Source organism: Apaloderma vittatum, unplaced genomic scaffold, assembly GCF_000703405.1.
Source record: "Apaloderma vittatum isolate BGI_N311 unplaced genomic scaffold, ASM70340v1 scaffold20027, whole genome shotgun sequence".
NCBI classification, from domain to species: Eukaryota; Metazoa; Chordata; class Aves; order Trogoniformes; family Trogonidae; genus Apaloderma; species Apaloderma vittatum.
In genome coordinates this window covers 317-16,887 of record NW_009728088.1, presented here as the reverse complement: position 1 = coordinate 16,887, position 16,571 = coordinate 317, and the positions used below count along the sequence as shown (strand labels likewise).

The 16,571-nt window shown below is 39.7% G+C and overlaps 1 protein-coding gene across 1 annotated transcript in view; it reads right to left on the bottom strand.

Moving 5' to 3' along the window:
• LOC104277353 (epithelial splicing regulatory protein 2) overlaps positions 1 to 16,571 on the bottom strand; it is a 43,392-nt gene extending 26,821 nt beyond the window's left edge. The window contains exons 1-3 of the mRNA XM_009873963.1: positions 16,483 to 16,571; positions 16,097 to 16,250; positions 15,045 to 15,173 (exon numbers count right to left, since the gene is read on the bottom strand). Coding sequence (XP_009872265.1) covers positions 15,045 to 15,173; positions 16,097 to 16,231 — 264 coding nt within the window. The 5' untranslated portion in view covers positions 16,232 to 16,250; positions 16,483 to 16,571. The remainder of the gene's footprint in view (positions 1 to 15,044; positions 15,174 to 16,096; positions 16,251 to 16,482) is intronic.

Sequence of the window (16,571 nt, the reverse complement as noted above, 5' to 3'; positions counted from 1 at the left end):
AAATCTCCCAGCCAATACTTACAACCTGTATCAAAAGGAGTTAAAGCAACCAGGGCAGATGTGTTTATGAAACCATATTGACATATAAGTTAAGCAACTCAGCGTTCCTGTGGAATAAAACATCTTCAGCTGCCTTTTTTGCACTACAAATTTCAGGAATCATCTCTAAAAACAACCTTGAACCAGCATACACCCACATGTAGCAAGCCAAGGACAAGTTAAGACCAGTGCCAGATTTACATTACATTTTTCTGTCTCACATGTTGAACAACCTGTCCACAACTCTGTCGTTTCATAAATTCCATCCACATCCCCTTCACTCCACTAATAAAAACCATCTCAGCTATTCACCTCCTGTCACTCATATTCCTGCTCCCCTCCGTAGCATTCCCCCACTTCAGAATGCAAAGCTGCCCCACCTTAAGCCTTCCTCCACCAAGCTCACACACCCTGTGTCTCCCCTGTTAATCTGCTCATTTCATAGCAACCGAGTTACACCGAGTGTAATTACCACTGTTTGCATCTTGCAACCAGCCCTCATTTCAACTGCAAGAACCACAGTGTACTGGCATCACCCTCCACCCTTCAGTGCTTATTACACCAGAGCAGTCTAGTAGAGCTCTGATGAATCATTCCATATTTAAAGGAATATGTTCTATAATTCGATACTGGAATTAAAAACCAAATGGAGAGAAGAGGAAGACTCAAACAAGCTGCTCTGTACATACACCTCCATGAAATCTAAAACAGTTCTTACAGAAAACGTGGTGAGAGGGAAGGACAGAGTCTGAGAACCCGTCTGAAAAACTGGCTAAACAGGATTTTGGTCATGTAGCCGATAGTACAAAGAGAGTGAAGAGACATGTTTCGCCAGCAGCAAAGCTGGATGGACGCCAGCACAAGCTGCTGTTTTCTGCAAATGAATCCCAAGTGCCTGAAATGACACAACCCCTGCTTCATGTTGCCTTAACAGAACAAAGTTGTGCATCTTGCAGAAACAAGAAGATTCCTCATTAAGCTCTTTCTAGAGCTATGATGCACGGAGCACTAAAATAAACCTCTGGCTATTTGGATATTCCCATTTCCCTAACTAAAAATAGGTCTCATCCTTGAGAAAGGCCACCGCATCTGTGATGTATCTATGCCTGGCATGGTAATGAAATACTGAGATAATTCAGTTGCAGAATGCATCCATGCTGACAACTGAAGCATATCTAAAACACCCAGATTCTCTGGGGGATTGTCTCTTTAATTCACCTCTGAGAAATAACAGAAATTTTGGCTGCTTCTTACTCATCAGACCTCCAGCAGCTCCTAGCATGTCTTCAGAATGGGATCCTTTCCTTTAGTGATTCACAAAGTTTCAGTGTTCTGCCTTCTTTAGCCCTGCTGACCCTTCACAGCTAACAGCATCGGACAAGATAAAATTATTCACAAAGCTTTGAATTTAATAAGGAGGTCTGCATAACATAAAAATTCAGAAAGAAGCTTAGTTTGTAGTCCACACTTAAGCCAGACAGGGAAGTATTCCCTAGTGGAAAGATGAGTTACCAGATTTATCAATACTCTTTGCACAAGGATGATCCTCACAGTATGGGGACATGGTTTCAAATCAGTGGTATCGACAGGCATGTTATTAACATGACAGAGAGAACCATCCGGCGATCATACAGGAATACATGATCAAGTTCCTGCCAAATTAGCATATCAAAATGTGCTCATTTTGACTTCTATGCCAACTTGAGACTTAGGTGGGAGGACAAATCACACCTGGTCCAGCCAAAAATTAAGATGAGTGACAGACATGATACTCGATACGGGATAAAGCCTGTCAAGAGAATGTGAACAGGCTTAGCATGCTAGATCAGTCTTTCGCAAAAAAACCACCCAAAAACCACTAAACAAAAAACCCAACCCAACCAACCAAAAAAACCCTAAAATATGAAACAAAACAAAAAACAACAAAACCACAACCCACATAAAAAACCTCAAACACCAAAACAAACTTATTCAGGAGTGACATCTTTTGGCCATTATTATAAAGAAAATTTCTAAGCATAACTCAGAAGAAAAGTTACTTCATCTCACCTAGGCTCATATATTCCACTATATTCCCTTGAGCTTGCATCTCTTTGCTCAAGCCTGGAAAATCAGTTACATGTGTTTGGGTTTTTTCTTTTCACTTTATTTTTAAGAAATCAAGAATAAATTTCCACTCTCACCAGTACACATCTCCCTGCAAAGCAGAAGGCAGAGATCTATTTTAGATCCCTCTTGCAAATTATTTTACCTATGTGAGACCTCCTCCAGTAGTGAATTATTACAAAAAAGGCATAGGGCAGCATATAAATCACTACAGGCAGGCAGCTCTAACATACAGATATAGGTATCTCTGTGTACACATACATATGTAGAATTATAGTGACACAAATTATATTAAAAAAATCTCATGAGATCAGCTGAACTTCCATGTTTGCATGTGTAACAATTCAGGTCTTCTAAATTTATACAATTATTGTGAATTTTCAATTCACTGTATCTCTCAACATTTTCTTTAAGTCTACAAATTTGTTAATCTTAGCATGAAGTTTGAGAACTACAGCCCATAGTCTATCAGACAGATTATCAAATAGAATTTACCAAAACAAATCTGTAATAAGATCTATAGACTCACACATACATAGCAGTGGTTTATGTTGTAGAAACAACTTCAGCAGCAAACACAAAAAGTACTTTCTTTTCAAACCAGAAATACCAGAGTTCACTCTCATGCATGCTCTCATACCTTGCCACAAGTGAGCTGTCAATTAAAAACAAGATGTTAAACTTGCCTAATTGGAGTTCTCCTAGCAATGAGAAGACGTACTTCCTATTTTAACATCATATATACTGCCGCTTTGCAACAAACATCACACGTGCTTTGATTAAAGCCATGCTTTTTATAACCATGTACAATACCCAGTCTGGCTTGTGTTAAAATAATTATCGTTACGTATTAAGACATTTCTGTAATTCACTACATTAGAGCTTTAGACTGTCTTTCAGGTCTTTGGTGTGGGTCATTCTTTGCTTGTAGCATAGGGCACGTAACAACGATCTGTTGTCTTTCAGGTAAGTAAAACATGGAAAACAACCACAATCTCCTAAAAGGTCTCTCTGAAGATTCTCTACTCCAAGTTCTACTTCAACAGTGAAAATACTGCAGGTGTGGCTCCTGAAAGGAACTCCCCAGTGGTTAAACACTGAAACAGGCTGCGCAGAGAAGCTGCAGAGTCACCATCCTTAGAGATATTCATGATACAACTGGACATGGTCCTTGGTAGCCTGCACTGGCTGACGCAGCTCCCAGGAGTTGGCCTAGATGACACCTACAGGTTCCTTCCAACCCCAGCTATTGTGCGATTCTCTGATCTCTTCGGACTCTCTCTATTGCCTACTCTGCTGCTACACTAAAGATCATTATATCAATGCCACCCCAGTGTATCCACGCATGTGTCTTTGGGGAAGGACGTGTTTTCAAGGAGGAAAGGGGAGATGCAGCCAGATTAGATTAACAGAACTTTTCTGCCACCAAAACGTAAGTAAGATTGGAACACTGAAAAACAAACATCCAGCAACTCTGAAGTCTCCCTTAAGGTTTAAAGGCTCTAACACAGCACGAGAAGTCTCAAGAGCAACAAGCCACAGGTCTGGTGTACAAAGCTTGAACACACAACGTACTGTGACATGACATCTTCAGGAAATATTTTCACCTAGACTTTGTGCCTCAGACCCTACAGCCACGAGGGTTTCGCATTTATTTACAATTCTCACTATGGGCAGTTTTCTGCTCCTTCACTCTTCCAACCTTGGTGATAATGTCAGCCTTACCCATGCGATGGAGGAATTTAAAGCACGTCAATGCTACCGGGAGGTGCAGAGACTGCATTTCAGCAGTATTTACCACTATGATAACCCTTTATTGTGCTAGGTAACTTTTTAAACAGAGAATCCTATAGTAAGCCTTTGCCTTTGTTCATCTGTTAACTGCTATTCTACATGGCTGATAATGGATACATGGTGACCTTGTACTGAAATTGCTGTACAGAAATGGGGGAAAAAAGCGTAAGCCACAATGTAGCCACAAGCTGCAGCAAACTTTTTTTCCCTTTTAGCAAAACAGGAACATTTACCATATTTGGATAGCATTTAGGCACAAACGTGAAAAATAAATTTATTTCTTTGCAAGGGAAACTTGTAGAAGATGACAGAAGCAGCCCAGATCCACTTCCCAGCAATGTTCAAAACCAATACTGCCGGTTTGTTTTCTCCTATTTCCTATTAAGAAGAAAGCAATTTTGTGCTCTGCTGAATGTTAATGCCCAAGATTACTTAGTGACTGAAGATTAGCCTGGACAAAAGCATGGTTTTCATTTCCAGCATGTCACAGACAACATAACCGTGTTCAATACAACCAGTCAAGTTACATATGCCTCCTGAGGTACTACAAACTGTATTACACGAGGAAGTCACCAGTCACAATGGCCACCACAAATGTACTCGAGAGAGATATGTACATATTGCTTAAAATCAGTCAAATTCCAGCTTTGGAGAGCAGGTTTGCTCTCCTCAGTCTCAAGGAGATGCAGGATGTGGCACTGAGCTTCGAGCACTGCAGGCTGTCTTTTCCTTGTTGAGTCTTATTACCTACTAATCTTCTCGTCATTTTGTATTCTTTCTTGAAAAGAGGTCCAGCAACAGCAAACCAGGTACCACACATCCTGCTCCTTCTGCTGCTGTTCCATGTATGAAATTATATATAATGACACAAATAATAATATTAACTATTCAGCTTCTTGGGAAGCTGAAGTTCCAGGAGGTAACAGCACCCTGTCCTTCTCCTCGTCATTACACAGGTCACCACAGAGTTCTCAAGTCAGAAAGGCACACAGCATGATTTTCTAATGCCGCATACCTTTTATAATAACTGCAGGAGCTCAAGGGAGAAAAGTGGAAGGTACTCTTCAAGTTTATCACATCCTTCCATTCAACAAAATGTAGATAAGTACTTTAAAATTCATCATGTTCCTTCAGAATTACACAGAGGGATTTTAAGCTTAGGTGAAGGCACCCTACAGCTAATTTTCTGCACAAAAATAGGTTTGTTTATCATGGTTCAGCAACAAGTAGAATATGAAATACAGAAAAAGAGCATCAACTGTCATGCTTTCTCTGTCCAGTGAGTTTGCAGAGCACAAAAAACAGACTATTATGACGGAGGAGTGTTATAAACTGTTTTAAGGGTGAAGTTTCCACATTATTTCTTTCTTTGGCTCATTCAAATTGGGTCTGGCTCCTTGTGTGACAAAGTAAATAACAGCTAACTAAAAGTTCTTCCTAGGAAAGAATGCAAAAATCTAACCTTCTGCCAAGACAAAGATCTGTCCAAGCCATGCCCCTTGAGCATTTTATGACTGTTTTTGATTAATTATTTCTTAGATGGAAGTTTGCAACACCAGATTATTTGCATGCTTTCCAGCTACGGTATCTACAGCATCTAATTCAGGTAATGCATTAAGCATAAAAGGCAAGACCACAGTTCAGGCCATCTAAATGTCATGGCAATCAGGTCACAGCCTTTATCTTCAAAAGCACAATCTGTTTTAATAAAAGAGTGTTGAAATACGCAGAGTACTCCACAAATAAGCTACTTGAAGTTAGCCTTGTGTAAGATAAAGAATCCCAGTCCAGCAACATGAGAATTTCAGTCTCTGAACTGACTTTACTACTATATTATGTGTCAGGAAAGGCTAAATAAGGAAATACAGAGATAAAATAAGTCTCCACCCTTAAATCAACTTGCACAGAAGAGGCAACTAACTATCAAAGCCAACAAAATAATGCAAAAATACGCGTATCTTGCAGAACAGCTTAGCATTTGCTAGCACAGATAATTCATAAGCCTGTCTTGGAGCAAAGGGAAACTCTGAATATTAGCAATGCAAAAAATCCATACTCCGTCAACCTTTTGCCTACATTTTCAGCAGAATTACAATGGTGCCTCACACTCCTCACAGGCTACTTGCTATCAGTTCAACTCACAGAGCAAGTCATTACAGCCTGAAAGACAAGGTTGAACATACTTTCCCAACCCTGTGGTTTAATTAACGCCATGACTGCAATATTCCCTAAGCCCAAGCTCACTCTCTCAGTGATCCATACCTCCCCCACTCCCACTTACCTCCGTTTCAAGGACAAACTTTCATTAGCAATGTGATCTTTAGCACTGGCTCTATTGACTGTAATGCATGGTACTGCTCTATTTACTCGACACTGCCTCATTGTTTGTAGTGCAAGCTTAACCAATTGTAGGAGAACAGCCAATACCTGCAAAATCAAAGCATTTTTCTTCTATTGGCTTGTTTTGCAGGTTATTTTCATAGTAATATCCAGTGAAAGTAAACAGACAGAGAGATGTAAAGAGATGACATGCCTATTATCCACAATTCACTTTTCTTCAAGAGTCTCTCATATTCCTGCCTTTGCTTTAAACTTACACTGTAGGAATATCATAGGCATGCACTTTCCTGAAAACCAGCCTTGAGATCCATGAAGTATCTTCGCTTATATAAGAATCCAAGTGATTCTTGCTCAAACCCTTACAAATATCAGCCAAAAAAGTCAAACTTTTTAAACTGGCTCTACTCTCCTTAAGAAATGGGGATTTTTCCCTTGCTTGTTGAACATGCTTCCACAACAACATAAAGGAGAATCAGAAGCAGATCCCTTAATCAGCTTGCCTTTAATCTCTGAAATATTAAAGTCAGATTAGGGCAGCAACCCCATATATCAGGATGTATTATGTTTGATAAAAAGGAAAAATCAGAGTAAAAAATTATTTCTAAGATTTTAGCAGTTCATAACTGAGTAAGATCAGAATTCACGCTTGGCCTTCCAAAGGATTCAGACCTGCCCAATACAGAACAAGGACATTAATGGTGACATTATATAAATGTTGCTTCCTCTTATAGAACCATAGCCTCTCTTTCAGGTAGCTTCTTGTTTCCAAAATGAGTTCATTATAACTGAAAAGACTCGATATGAGTTGACTGGAATGTGAAACAAGTCACACAGTTTCCCGTGTTCAATTCTCAGTGTCTTCAGTTTACAGAAAGAAGGGGCTGATCTATGGTTCTTTAAGCATAGTACGAGAGCAGCACTTTACTTCTGCACTTCATATTTGCACGGCGCCATTTCACATGCTATACAATAAATAAAACTTCAGCCTGTAACAGTTTAATTCTGCTGTAAGAAAAATAAACAACATGGGCTAATACACTGGAGGAATCAAATTAAGAAAACCTCAAAACCCTGTTGTAGTCATATTCTTATGACTTCTATGTAGTTTCCAGTTCTCAATCTCACACATCCCCCTTCAATCCAGTAGTTATTTGATTCAAGAGGTTTGATATGTTACACATTGTTTTCCATCTCTCTTTGGTTGCAAAGGACTCCTAAAATAACTTTAGGGCACACATCAACAATAAGATCTACTTACAGAGTAAAACCCGCACAACGGTTTTTGATTTTTATTTTCCAGACTGCATACTATAGCTCTACTTTACTCTTAGTGCAAATCACTGCAACAGAATTATTTATCAGAAAAATAATTCTGCCATCATTTTTGGAAATACATTTAATTTCACATACCGCCAACATCTACGCAATTCATTGTAATGTTAAAGCAGATGCTAAAATTTCTCTGCAACTAGAGCCAGCATGGAAACACCACTAATTAAGTTTTGATTTCAATTCAGTAAGAATTATAACATAATTCAGAGACTGCCCTAGAGCTCTAGTACTAAAACCTTTTCTTCGAAGCTAACAGCTGTTCAAAACCATCACAGGAGACAAGTTTTTGTGAAAGAGAATACAACTCTTTCTTAATCTAAACCTTAAATTTCTTTCCAATATTTTAGTGCTAACACAATATCCATTTCTCAACACTTTTTGCCCCTCCCTGCCCACCACAGCTATACAAAGAAAGGGAGCAGGTGGAAAGAAAAACTAAAAGTTTAAATGGAAGTTTGGGAGAAGTGCCAGAGTTGTTTTTTTTTTGTTTTGTCTTGTCACTCACTTCTCACAAGTGGTGAGCATGTAGTTTCAATTCCCAATACCCAACTCACACCTACCTTCACAGCATGTGGATTTAATAATTAGGGAGCAGATTAGTAAAGCAGCTCTTTTTGAACAAAGCAAGAACAGAGGCCATTGTATAGAAATACACTGGAGTAAGTTGTGAACAGTTTCAAGAACATCAACACAGATTTATCACAGCAATGGTTTGTTGAGCAAACATGACGTCTGACTCAGTACCTTCGTAGGATACACACGTGAAGTTGCCTTTCAGAGTATCAGTATTTTTCCTTCTCTCTTGAAATAAGAGTGTAGCTAACAGAAGTTTATCATGAAGAAAACTAGCAAGGTATCTCCACAGTTTTTACGCAAATCAACAACTATTATGAAGAAAAGAAAGAAAAGAAAAAAAAAAGCTTTTCCAGAGAAGACAGGAGATGGCAAAGACGTAAGTATGAGGAAGAGGGAGAATTACTGTTTAGGTTTCTAATTAAGACACATGAAAGTTCCCACCTTAACCATAAAACAGGCCTGACATTATGTTGATTAAAAAAATAATAAACTAATCTCCAATCAGCATTTTTAGTTTTGGACACAACACTGCTTTGCTAGCAATATCAATTCCAGCTTCTATGCGTCACACTTAAACCCAACTGTTCAGCAAAGAAGTGCTGCAACATGTTGACAGAGATGTTGCTCTCATTTGGCACCACCTACCTACTCTTCTGCATATAATTTATAGGTGTTTGTTTTTAAAAAAGAAAAAAAGAAAAAAATCCAAGTAAACCAACACAGAGATCCAAGAAACATGCAACATTTTCAAAAGCTGCAAAGAAGAACCTGATAAAATGCTACCAGAGGAACAGGGAAGCAGTGGAGATTGGTGGACAATCCATAGTATCCACACAAATTTTTCTAAGCTGCTTCCATGTTAACACTTAAGAACTTGTAGAAGTACTGCATGTATACTTACTGTCAAATTGGTAGAACACAAATCCTTTATTCCTCACTTATTTCTCATCCACTTTTGAAAAGTCTGACATTAGTTAGGACTTTTTCAGTAGCTATTTACAGCAAGTTGGTTACGTCCAAATGTGCTAGCGATACAGTTTCCAAACACTACACAAGAGTGCACTGTGTGAAGAAGACAGGGGTGGTTCAAACTATCCTGGACAGGTCATAGTAAAGTTTATTTTCCTATGTATGCTCACCCACCCAGTCTTGCTAAGAGATTTAATGTTACTGTTTAACTTCACCAAAACAAGCACTAGCATCGACTATCATAAACAGCCTACTCAGGCTCATCCTCAAACCATTGTGCCAAATTATTCAGTTTTAATAAATATTGGCACTTCTAGTTTTATGAAAAGATAGCCCTGCTAGCTAAGACTACATTTTTATGCTTGCAAAGAGAAGACTATGCAGCTTAATCTAATTCCCTGCTCAGTCTGGGGTGAAATGCACCTAAATATAGGAACGAAGCAAGGTTTAAGGGAATAACAGAGGAACTCAGATGAAAGTATTGGAGCTTTCGGAGAAGGCTATTGCTCTTCCACAAAACCTAGCAGAACATAAATGCTGCCAGCAACAAATACAGTCACACGATTTACATATATACATGTACACATGAATATATGTATTATATACATAAGAGAGGGATTGTTCCTGCTATTGACTCTTCTCTGGTTTTGAGAGAACAGATCTGAGTGCTTCAATAATATGGCAGTGTGAGCTGGGTAGCGTGGAGGATTTGTAAAAGGAAAAATAGTTTCCTTATACCATCAGCAACAGAATTAAAACTAGGATTCTAAAACAAGAGCTAGCCATCCCTTTTCTTTGCTACAGAAAAAAAAAATCCAGGCTCTAACAGCCTGCAGCTACAGGAAACATTAGCACACCCTTACTTCCCCACAATAAAGACTGATGATATTCCAATACTGGGTATCAAACATAATTTAACCAACGCTCATCTAAGTTTATCAATGGACATAAGAAGCCATTAGATGCTAATCTATAGTAAGAACCCCAACATAAGGCTACGTGCACACTGTACACCCAGGCCTCCTGTAACAGCAGGAGTTTATCACTTCCCTGCCCTGACAACCCAAAGGCCACATTTTGTCTATCAGGAAAACGCCACCACTCACTGCTCATACCAAACCAAGACCACATTTTGACCATATAAATTGCTTGGTGGCCAGCCTGCCTTAAAACATTCCTCTTCTTTCACCCACACTGCCTGTCCACACTCGGTGCTACGATTGCCCTCAGAAAAACTACCTGCTCTGCCACACTGTACACCAGACAGAACGGCTCTGAACCAGAACTATTTTTAACTCGGAACAACATCCTGTTCCAGCTTTATATGAGGCCCCAAAACTTCTGTATTGGCAGAATTCAGGTGAGGGAAGTTCATGTGACAGCACCTACCTAAGTGAAAGGTGCCACTAAAATGTTCTCATACATCTGCAGCTTGAGAATGAGAATGCCATGCGGGGGCAGAAACACCTTAAGCTGGTATTGCCATCAAACATGTTGGATCATGAAAATACAACCAAAGGGTGTAGTTTCACGGGATGTGAGCTTGGACAGCAAAGCAGCTTAGAAGTTTCCACCCTACCTGCTCATTTCAGCGATTCTGTTTACAGCACAGCTTCACAAAGAGTTTTACTGACACAACAAAAAGATAACTGCTGAAGCCAAATCTTGTGAAACTACGCCCTATTTGTTGAGAACAGACTGGTTGGTAGCAATTGCCAAAGGTTTGTCAAACGCCTGCTTCAGAACTTCAGAACTCAGACCCAGCAAATATTCCAAAATACAGATTCTGTAAGGAGTCTTAGTGATGAAGTTTGAAGACTAACCACGAGACTCAATCCACCTTCCCCAAAAGGATACAAAAAAACCACCCATCCTGCATTTTCTGCAGTCTGACGGTTCAAAGGTATATTTAAAAAAATGAATTTAAAAATAACTTAGACAAAATGAAGGAGTGATAGCTGGCAAGTGAGCCTAGAAAACTTTCTGCTTCCACTTTGTGAAGATGAGGCTGCAGAACAAGTTTCTCTATTAAAAAAAAAAAAAAGTTGTAACCGGTTTATCAGGTTGGAGGAATTCACTGGTTCTTCCACCTCTTCCCCCATCTCATTTGTTTCCAAATGCTCATCTAACCAGCTTGTTTCTTGCTGAAATAGTTGATATGTGAGAAAATAAATTGCACCTGCAGCTCAGATAGATGATCAATAGGCATCCAAACACGCTTTAGTGAACCGATAATTTGCTATCACCTATTGAAGTGGCAATCCTTCACTGTTTTCAAGTTGTGCATAGTTTAGGAGAGTGAGGGGTAAAAAAAGACCCAGCTTTGTCCGTCTATATGTAAGAATATGAATCAAATTTATCACTGATGTATTGGATTAATGCACAATGTGATGAAAGATGAATAAGACTAGGACAGCCTTACAAACAATTTCTAATACTTAAATGTCAATCCATAGACAAAACCTTGATGCTTTCAACAGGTCCAAAGGCAGACCCAGCTCTGATGAGAGCATCTCGCTTTTTATGGATATTGTTCAAAGTAAAACGGTAATTACAGCTAAATACTGCAGACAGCTCTCCGAAATTATTAGCTCTTCTTAGACTTATCCTTTGTCAGTGAGACATGCAAATAATGTCTTGCAAAAGGAAAGTAACATGTCTTAAGGCAAGTCATGCTGATTCAGCCAGGTTTTCTGGATGGGAAGGATTAAGAAATCTGCAACACTTTCAACTTAGTATTCCATCTTTGACTTAGAAGCCCCATGGCTAAAATAAGAGAAGCACATGAAGACGTCAGCTTTTTGATGGTAATGGGGCTGAGAGAAAGGCAAAGTTCATCTTGGTTTTGCTCTTTAAAAGCAAGCTTCCATTCCTGCAAGGTTTCAGAGAGCAACCTGAAAGTAATTTTCTCACTTAAAAGCCTAGAAATTGGGAAACCACAAAGCCACAGCATTTATTTAGAAAAATATAAATAATATTCTAAATAAGCTGTGATTCAAGGATCTGAACAATGAAACCTAGCAAGAATGTCCCAGTAATGCAGGAAGAAACGTAGGATCCTATTCCCTTTAGTAAATAGTGTAGGTAATGCATGTTTAGAGGCTTACATCACAGGCTCAAGACAGTTCCAAATACACACTCGAACAAGAGATCTCCCACCTACTTTGTTAAAAAAAACATCACATTTTTCTAGTCAGTAGTATTTTGCAACTACAACAACACACCTCAGTCAGGAGCTACACGTTCATCATCATTGGTCTAACAACAGAGATAAGTTATTAATGCCACTTGGAACTAAATACATAAAGCAGACTGCTTCCAAAGGGTGCACATTTTATGACTTCAGGTAACTTTTCCCCTAATATTTGTGTATTTACCAGGATCTCCCCTTCCCACCCAAAACACAGCTATCAAAACACTGCACATCACCCACCAGAAAATATAGCTGGATCCTATAAATGCACTAGCTTCTGTGGAATCAAATGCTTGCTACTCTGGGCAAGTACAGTGCTTAAAAACTTGCAGCAAAATGTATAGAACGTGCACTGCTGCAAACGGCTCAGTTACCTGGTGGCACTGAGCTTCAGAATCTCACTTTGTAAAATAGCACAGCAAAACGACATTAGAACCCTATTTTAGAACATTTCTAAGATAAAGTCAAGTACTAAGTCGTGCGAGGTGCAATACTGTAAAAATACAAAGTAAAATTGAAATGATGCATCATTTGTTCAAAGTGCCTTGTTACAAGCAAAGACTTAACCACAGTTTATCGTTGCTGGGAAGTGAACTAAATATTAATTGAAGGAGGCCTTCTGTGGTCCGTGGAAAAACTCCAGACCCACAGTAGCTCATCTACTGTTTACCAGTTACGAATCACAGAATGGTTGAGGTTGGGAGAGACCTCTGAAGCACGGATAAAAGTTACAATGGATTTATGCTTAGTGACTCTCACTTCCCTCTACATGTAGAGACTGGGAACCCAAGACAAAAGCCAGAAGCAGGCACTGGAAGTTTCATTTACGCGACTGAGACGTGCATTAAAGTGAGCAATTTTCAGCTGCCGCATCAAATTTTCTACCACAATCCAAGCAGGGTGTGGAGAGCTAATCTCATATACTCTACAACATTATCTCAAATCAAAGTACAAGTCTATACTTCCTTTTCCTCCTCCTTTTCAAATAACCACTTCACCCACCTGTGCTTTTGCTAATCACAAGGTGCAACTAAGAAAAAAAAAAACCTGTATCTGTTGACAAATACCTGACTCATTCTTAAAAACACATGATGTAATTAAAATATCTAATGGACTTCAAAAACACAGAAAAGGATCTACTATTACAGAATAAGAAATTTTGGTTTTGGCCACCACTGCCCGTGGGAGAATGGATTCATTCTCTCCTAAATCTCGTGGAGTCAGGACACATGAAAGGGAAGGGAGACAAGCTTAGGTAAAGCATGTTCCAGAAGACCTATGAGGGAACAGGCCACCTCACAACTGGTATCCAACAATTAATAGCAAAATCATTATTTAGTTGCATAGATACGCCAAACAAAAAAGAAGAAAATCGTTGTTTTCCAGGAGTCTCTACCCACCTACACACAAAGGTAGTATTTCCTTTTATTTGCTAAAGCAGACCCACCTACAGCGCAATTTACGGCAGTAAGATACAATCTCTCATAAAGTATTGAGTATAATTAAAGTGTGTCTGTTATAGAGGTAAACAGAGTGTACTAGGCTAAGCTGTTCCAGATGTCTTTAGTGCAAGATCTGGGACAAGATCAAACCTGCAGCTGCACATTTTCTCAGGGCTTATTTTGAAGCTTTTTAAAAAAAAAAAAAAAAGTCACCTCTTGGTCTTGGACTGTAGCAAAACTAGTTCAAGTAGAATAAATGTCATCTGCAGCAAATTTAGGCAGATTTTAAGACATTTAGAAGTTACATATTTTTATTTTCAAAGATACTTCAGAGTGAAGTGTTAACCATTCAGTATCAGAGGGTTAGGACCTAGTCTGCCAAGTTATCCGTGTCACCAGAATTTACAGCAACATGAACCTGTTCTACCGCCTAAGCAAGTTTCTTGCTGAAACACACCTACGAATGATTCAGACAAGGTGTGGAAAGTCAGTTTTATATGTTACACAAAAATGCACTATTGTATTTTTCCATTCAAGCACATTTCGTATACAGAAAGACAGTGAAAGCAAGCAAACTTTCAGGAACTGCATATGTATACACTACTCATACTTGACTTTTTTAGGTAACTTAAGGTCTCTTGAACTGCAAGGATCACACAAATCTACAGATTTACTGTTTTAGTGTGCCAAAGAGCAAGATACAGAAACTGTAGAAAAAACTCCCGATCACTTTCTAATCCACTGAACTAATTAAGCTCACCTGGAAAAGAGGGATACACAACAAGCACAGCTAATATTTTATGAAAGCATAAGAATTACAAATGAGAAAAGGTCAAGCTTTCTTAACACACATTATAGCAGTCAACCTGTAGATTAAAACATACTACCTGAATTTTGGAAGTTTCATTAGCACTGCTAAAGTAAGTAGGGCTCTTACCAGTCTACTCTTAAGGTTTGAGTAAGACAAATTTGGAATAAAGCAAAACCACCAAAATAATCAGAAGCCAGATCCTCCAAGGACTGGAGCATTAGCTCAGATATTCTGGTATTACTCATAACTGTTTCAAACTTACGGGGTTTCCATTCTGGGTGGTTCGGGTCTCTTTTAGGATAACGTTAAACTAAGCACAAAATCTTGCTAGTGATTTCAAAGTGAAAGACAAAATTAAAGTCTAATTTCTTTTATCAAAACAGTTGAATCTTGTCCCAGGCTTCACCCTGAGTAGCCCCTGCTCCCAAGTGCAGCACCTCACCTGCTGAAGAACCCGGTCCAGTGGTTCAGCTTTGCCCAATCCCTCTGGTGTTAAACCACTCGCTTCACGACACTGGTCACTTAAGTCCAAGTTGTCTGCTTTCACCAGGGATTTGTGAAGTGTCCCTACCTAAAAACATTTAAGAAGTTACGGACAAAAATGAGGAACAACTGAAATAGCTCATTTTAACAATGTGTTCAGACTGCAGAAAAATCAGAAAGGTGCAGTATCACGTTTCCGATAACAGTCGCAATAAGAAAGAGCATTTGTCGATTTCACAAATCGAAACGTCTGGCCTCGGTTTCTTTCCCTCCCACCCAGAAGGGCAACACTCTCGACTTTGGTGAATCCGAGCCAGTTTTCATGTGACGCCTTTTGCAGTTAGCACTGATTTTTGTGGGAGTTGTTAATTGCAAAAGGAAGATCATATAATATTAAGGCAGTTTCCTGAATCTATTAATGCAATTGATAGCCATATTTGTTTTATCAAAGCCCTTCATCTCTAGGAGGTTTTTGTTTATGATAGGGCTTTTGGGAAAGAAAAAAAAATAGAGCATCTTTGCAAATTAGCCTAAAAATTAAAGGAAGTAAATATTTTCTTAAAGGTTATCCAAACATTGGTTAATTAAAAAAAAAGTCTCCTGCTGCAGGCCACGAAGGGTCCAACGGTTACCCTGAGACAGCTATCCTGAAAGCAGCATGCTTGGAGCCTACTGAGGGCAGATTTTTGTTTTAAATCTTCAGGACTCCGTAGACATCTTCGAATTCGAAGCTAAGGATGTTTTAAAGGGGACGGGGCAGGGGGGGTGGAAGTGGCCAAACTTCCTTTAAAAGTTACTTCTGCCCTTTAAACGGTGCAAAAAGGCCCTTCTCGAGTGAGCAGCCCGCTGAGTGAGTGACCCCCGGGCAGGGGGCCCCGCTCCCTCCCCTCCCCTGCCCTCGGTGCATTTGTGAAATGAACAAACGGCTCCGGGGAGGCGGCGAGCGGCCGGGCGAGCCTGCTCGCCCTGCGCCCGGGGAACGCGCCCTCGGACCGGGGGTCGAAGCCATACCTTCTTGCTGTGTAGATCCACAACTTGCCACACCAAGAGAATTAGTTCCCTCTCATCCGAACCCAGTTTAGCCCCATATGCACCAGCTGTTGCCCCAAACAACACCACCAAAGAGTCACTGTGCGAAGCCGTCATGACCACAGGGGGGAAACAACTACAATCAAAAGCAGAGGTCAAAAAAAGAGAGAAAAAAAAAGACAAAAAGAAAAAGACACACACACACACACACACAAAGAACAAAAAAACCCCACAAGGCTCACCCCCTACCTCCAAGTGATCAATAGGTAAAGGAGCAAACGAGGAGTCACAATATCAAGAGGAAAGAAAGAGCTATATAGGAGGTAGGGTGTTTGAGGCAAAAAAATGGAGAAAGCTTGCATCTCTACCTGTTCCCGGTGATCTCCTTCTTCCCGGGGCTGATTGGGAGGCGAAATTAACAAACTGTGGGTTTCTTTCCCTCTGACATCATGGCAGA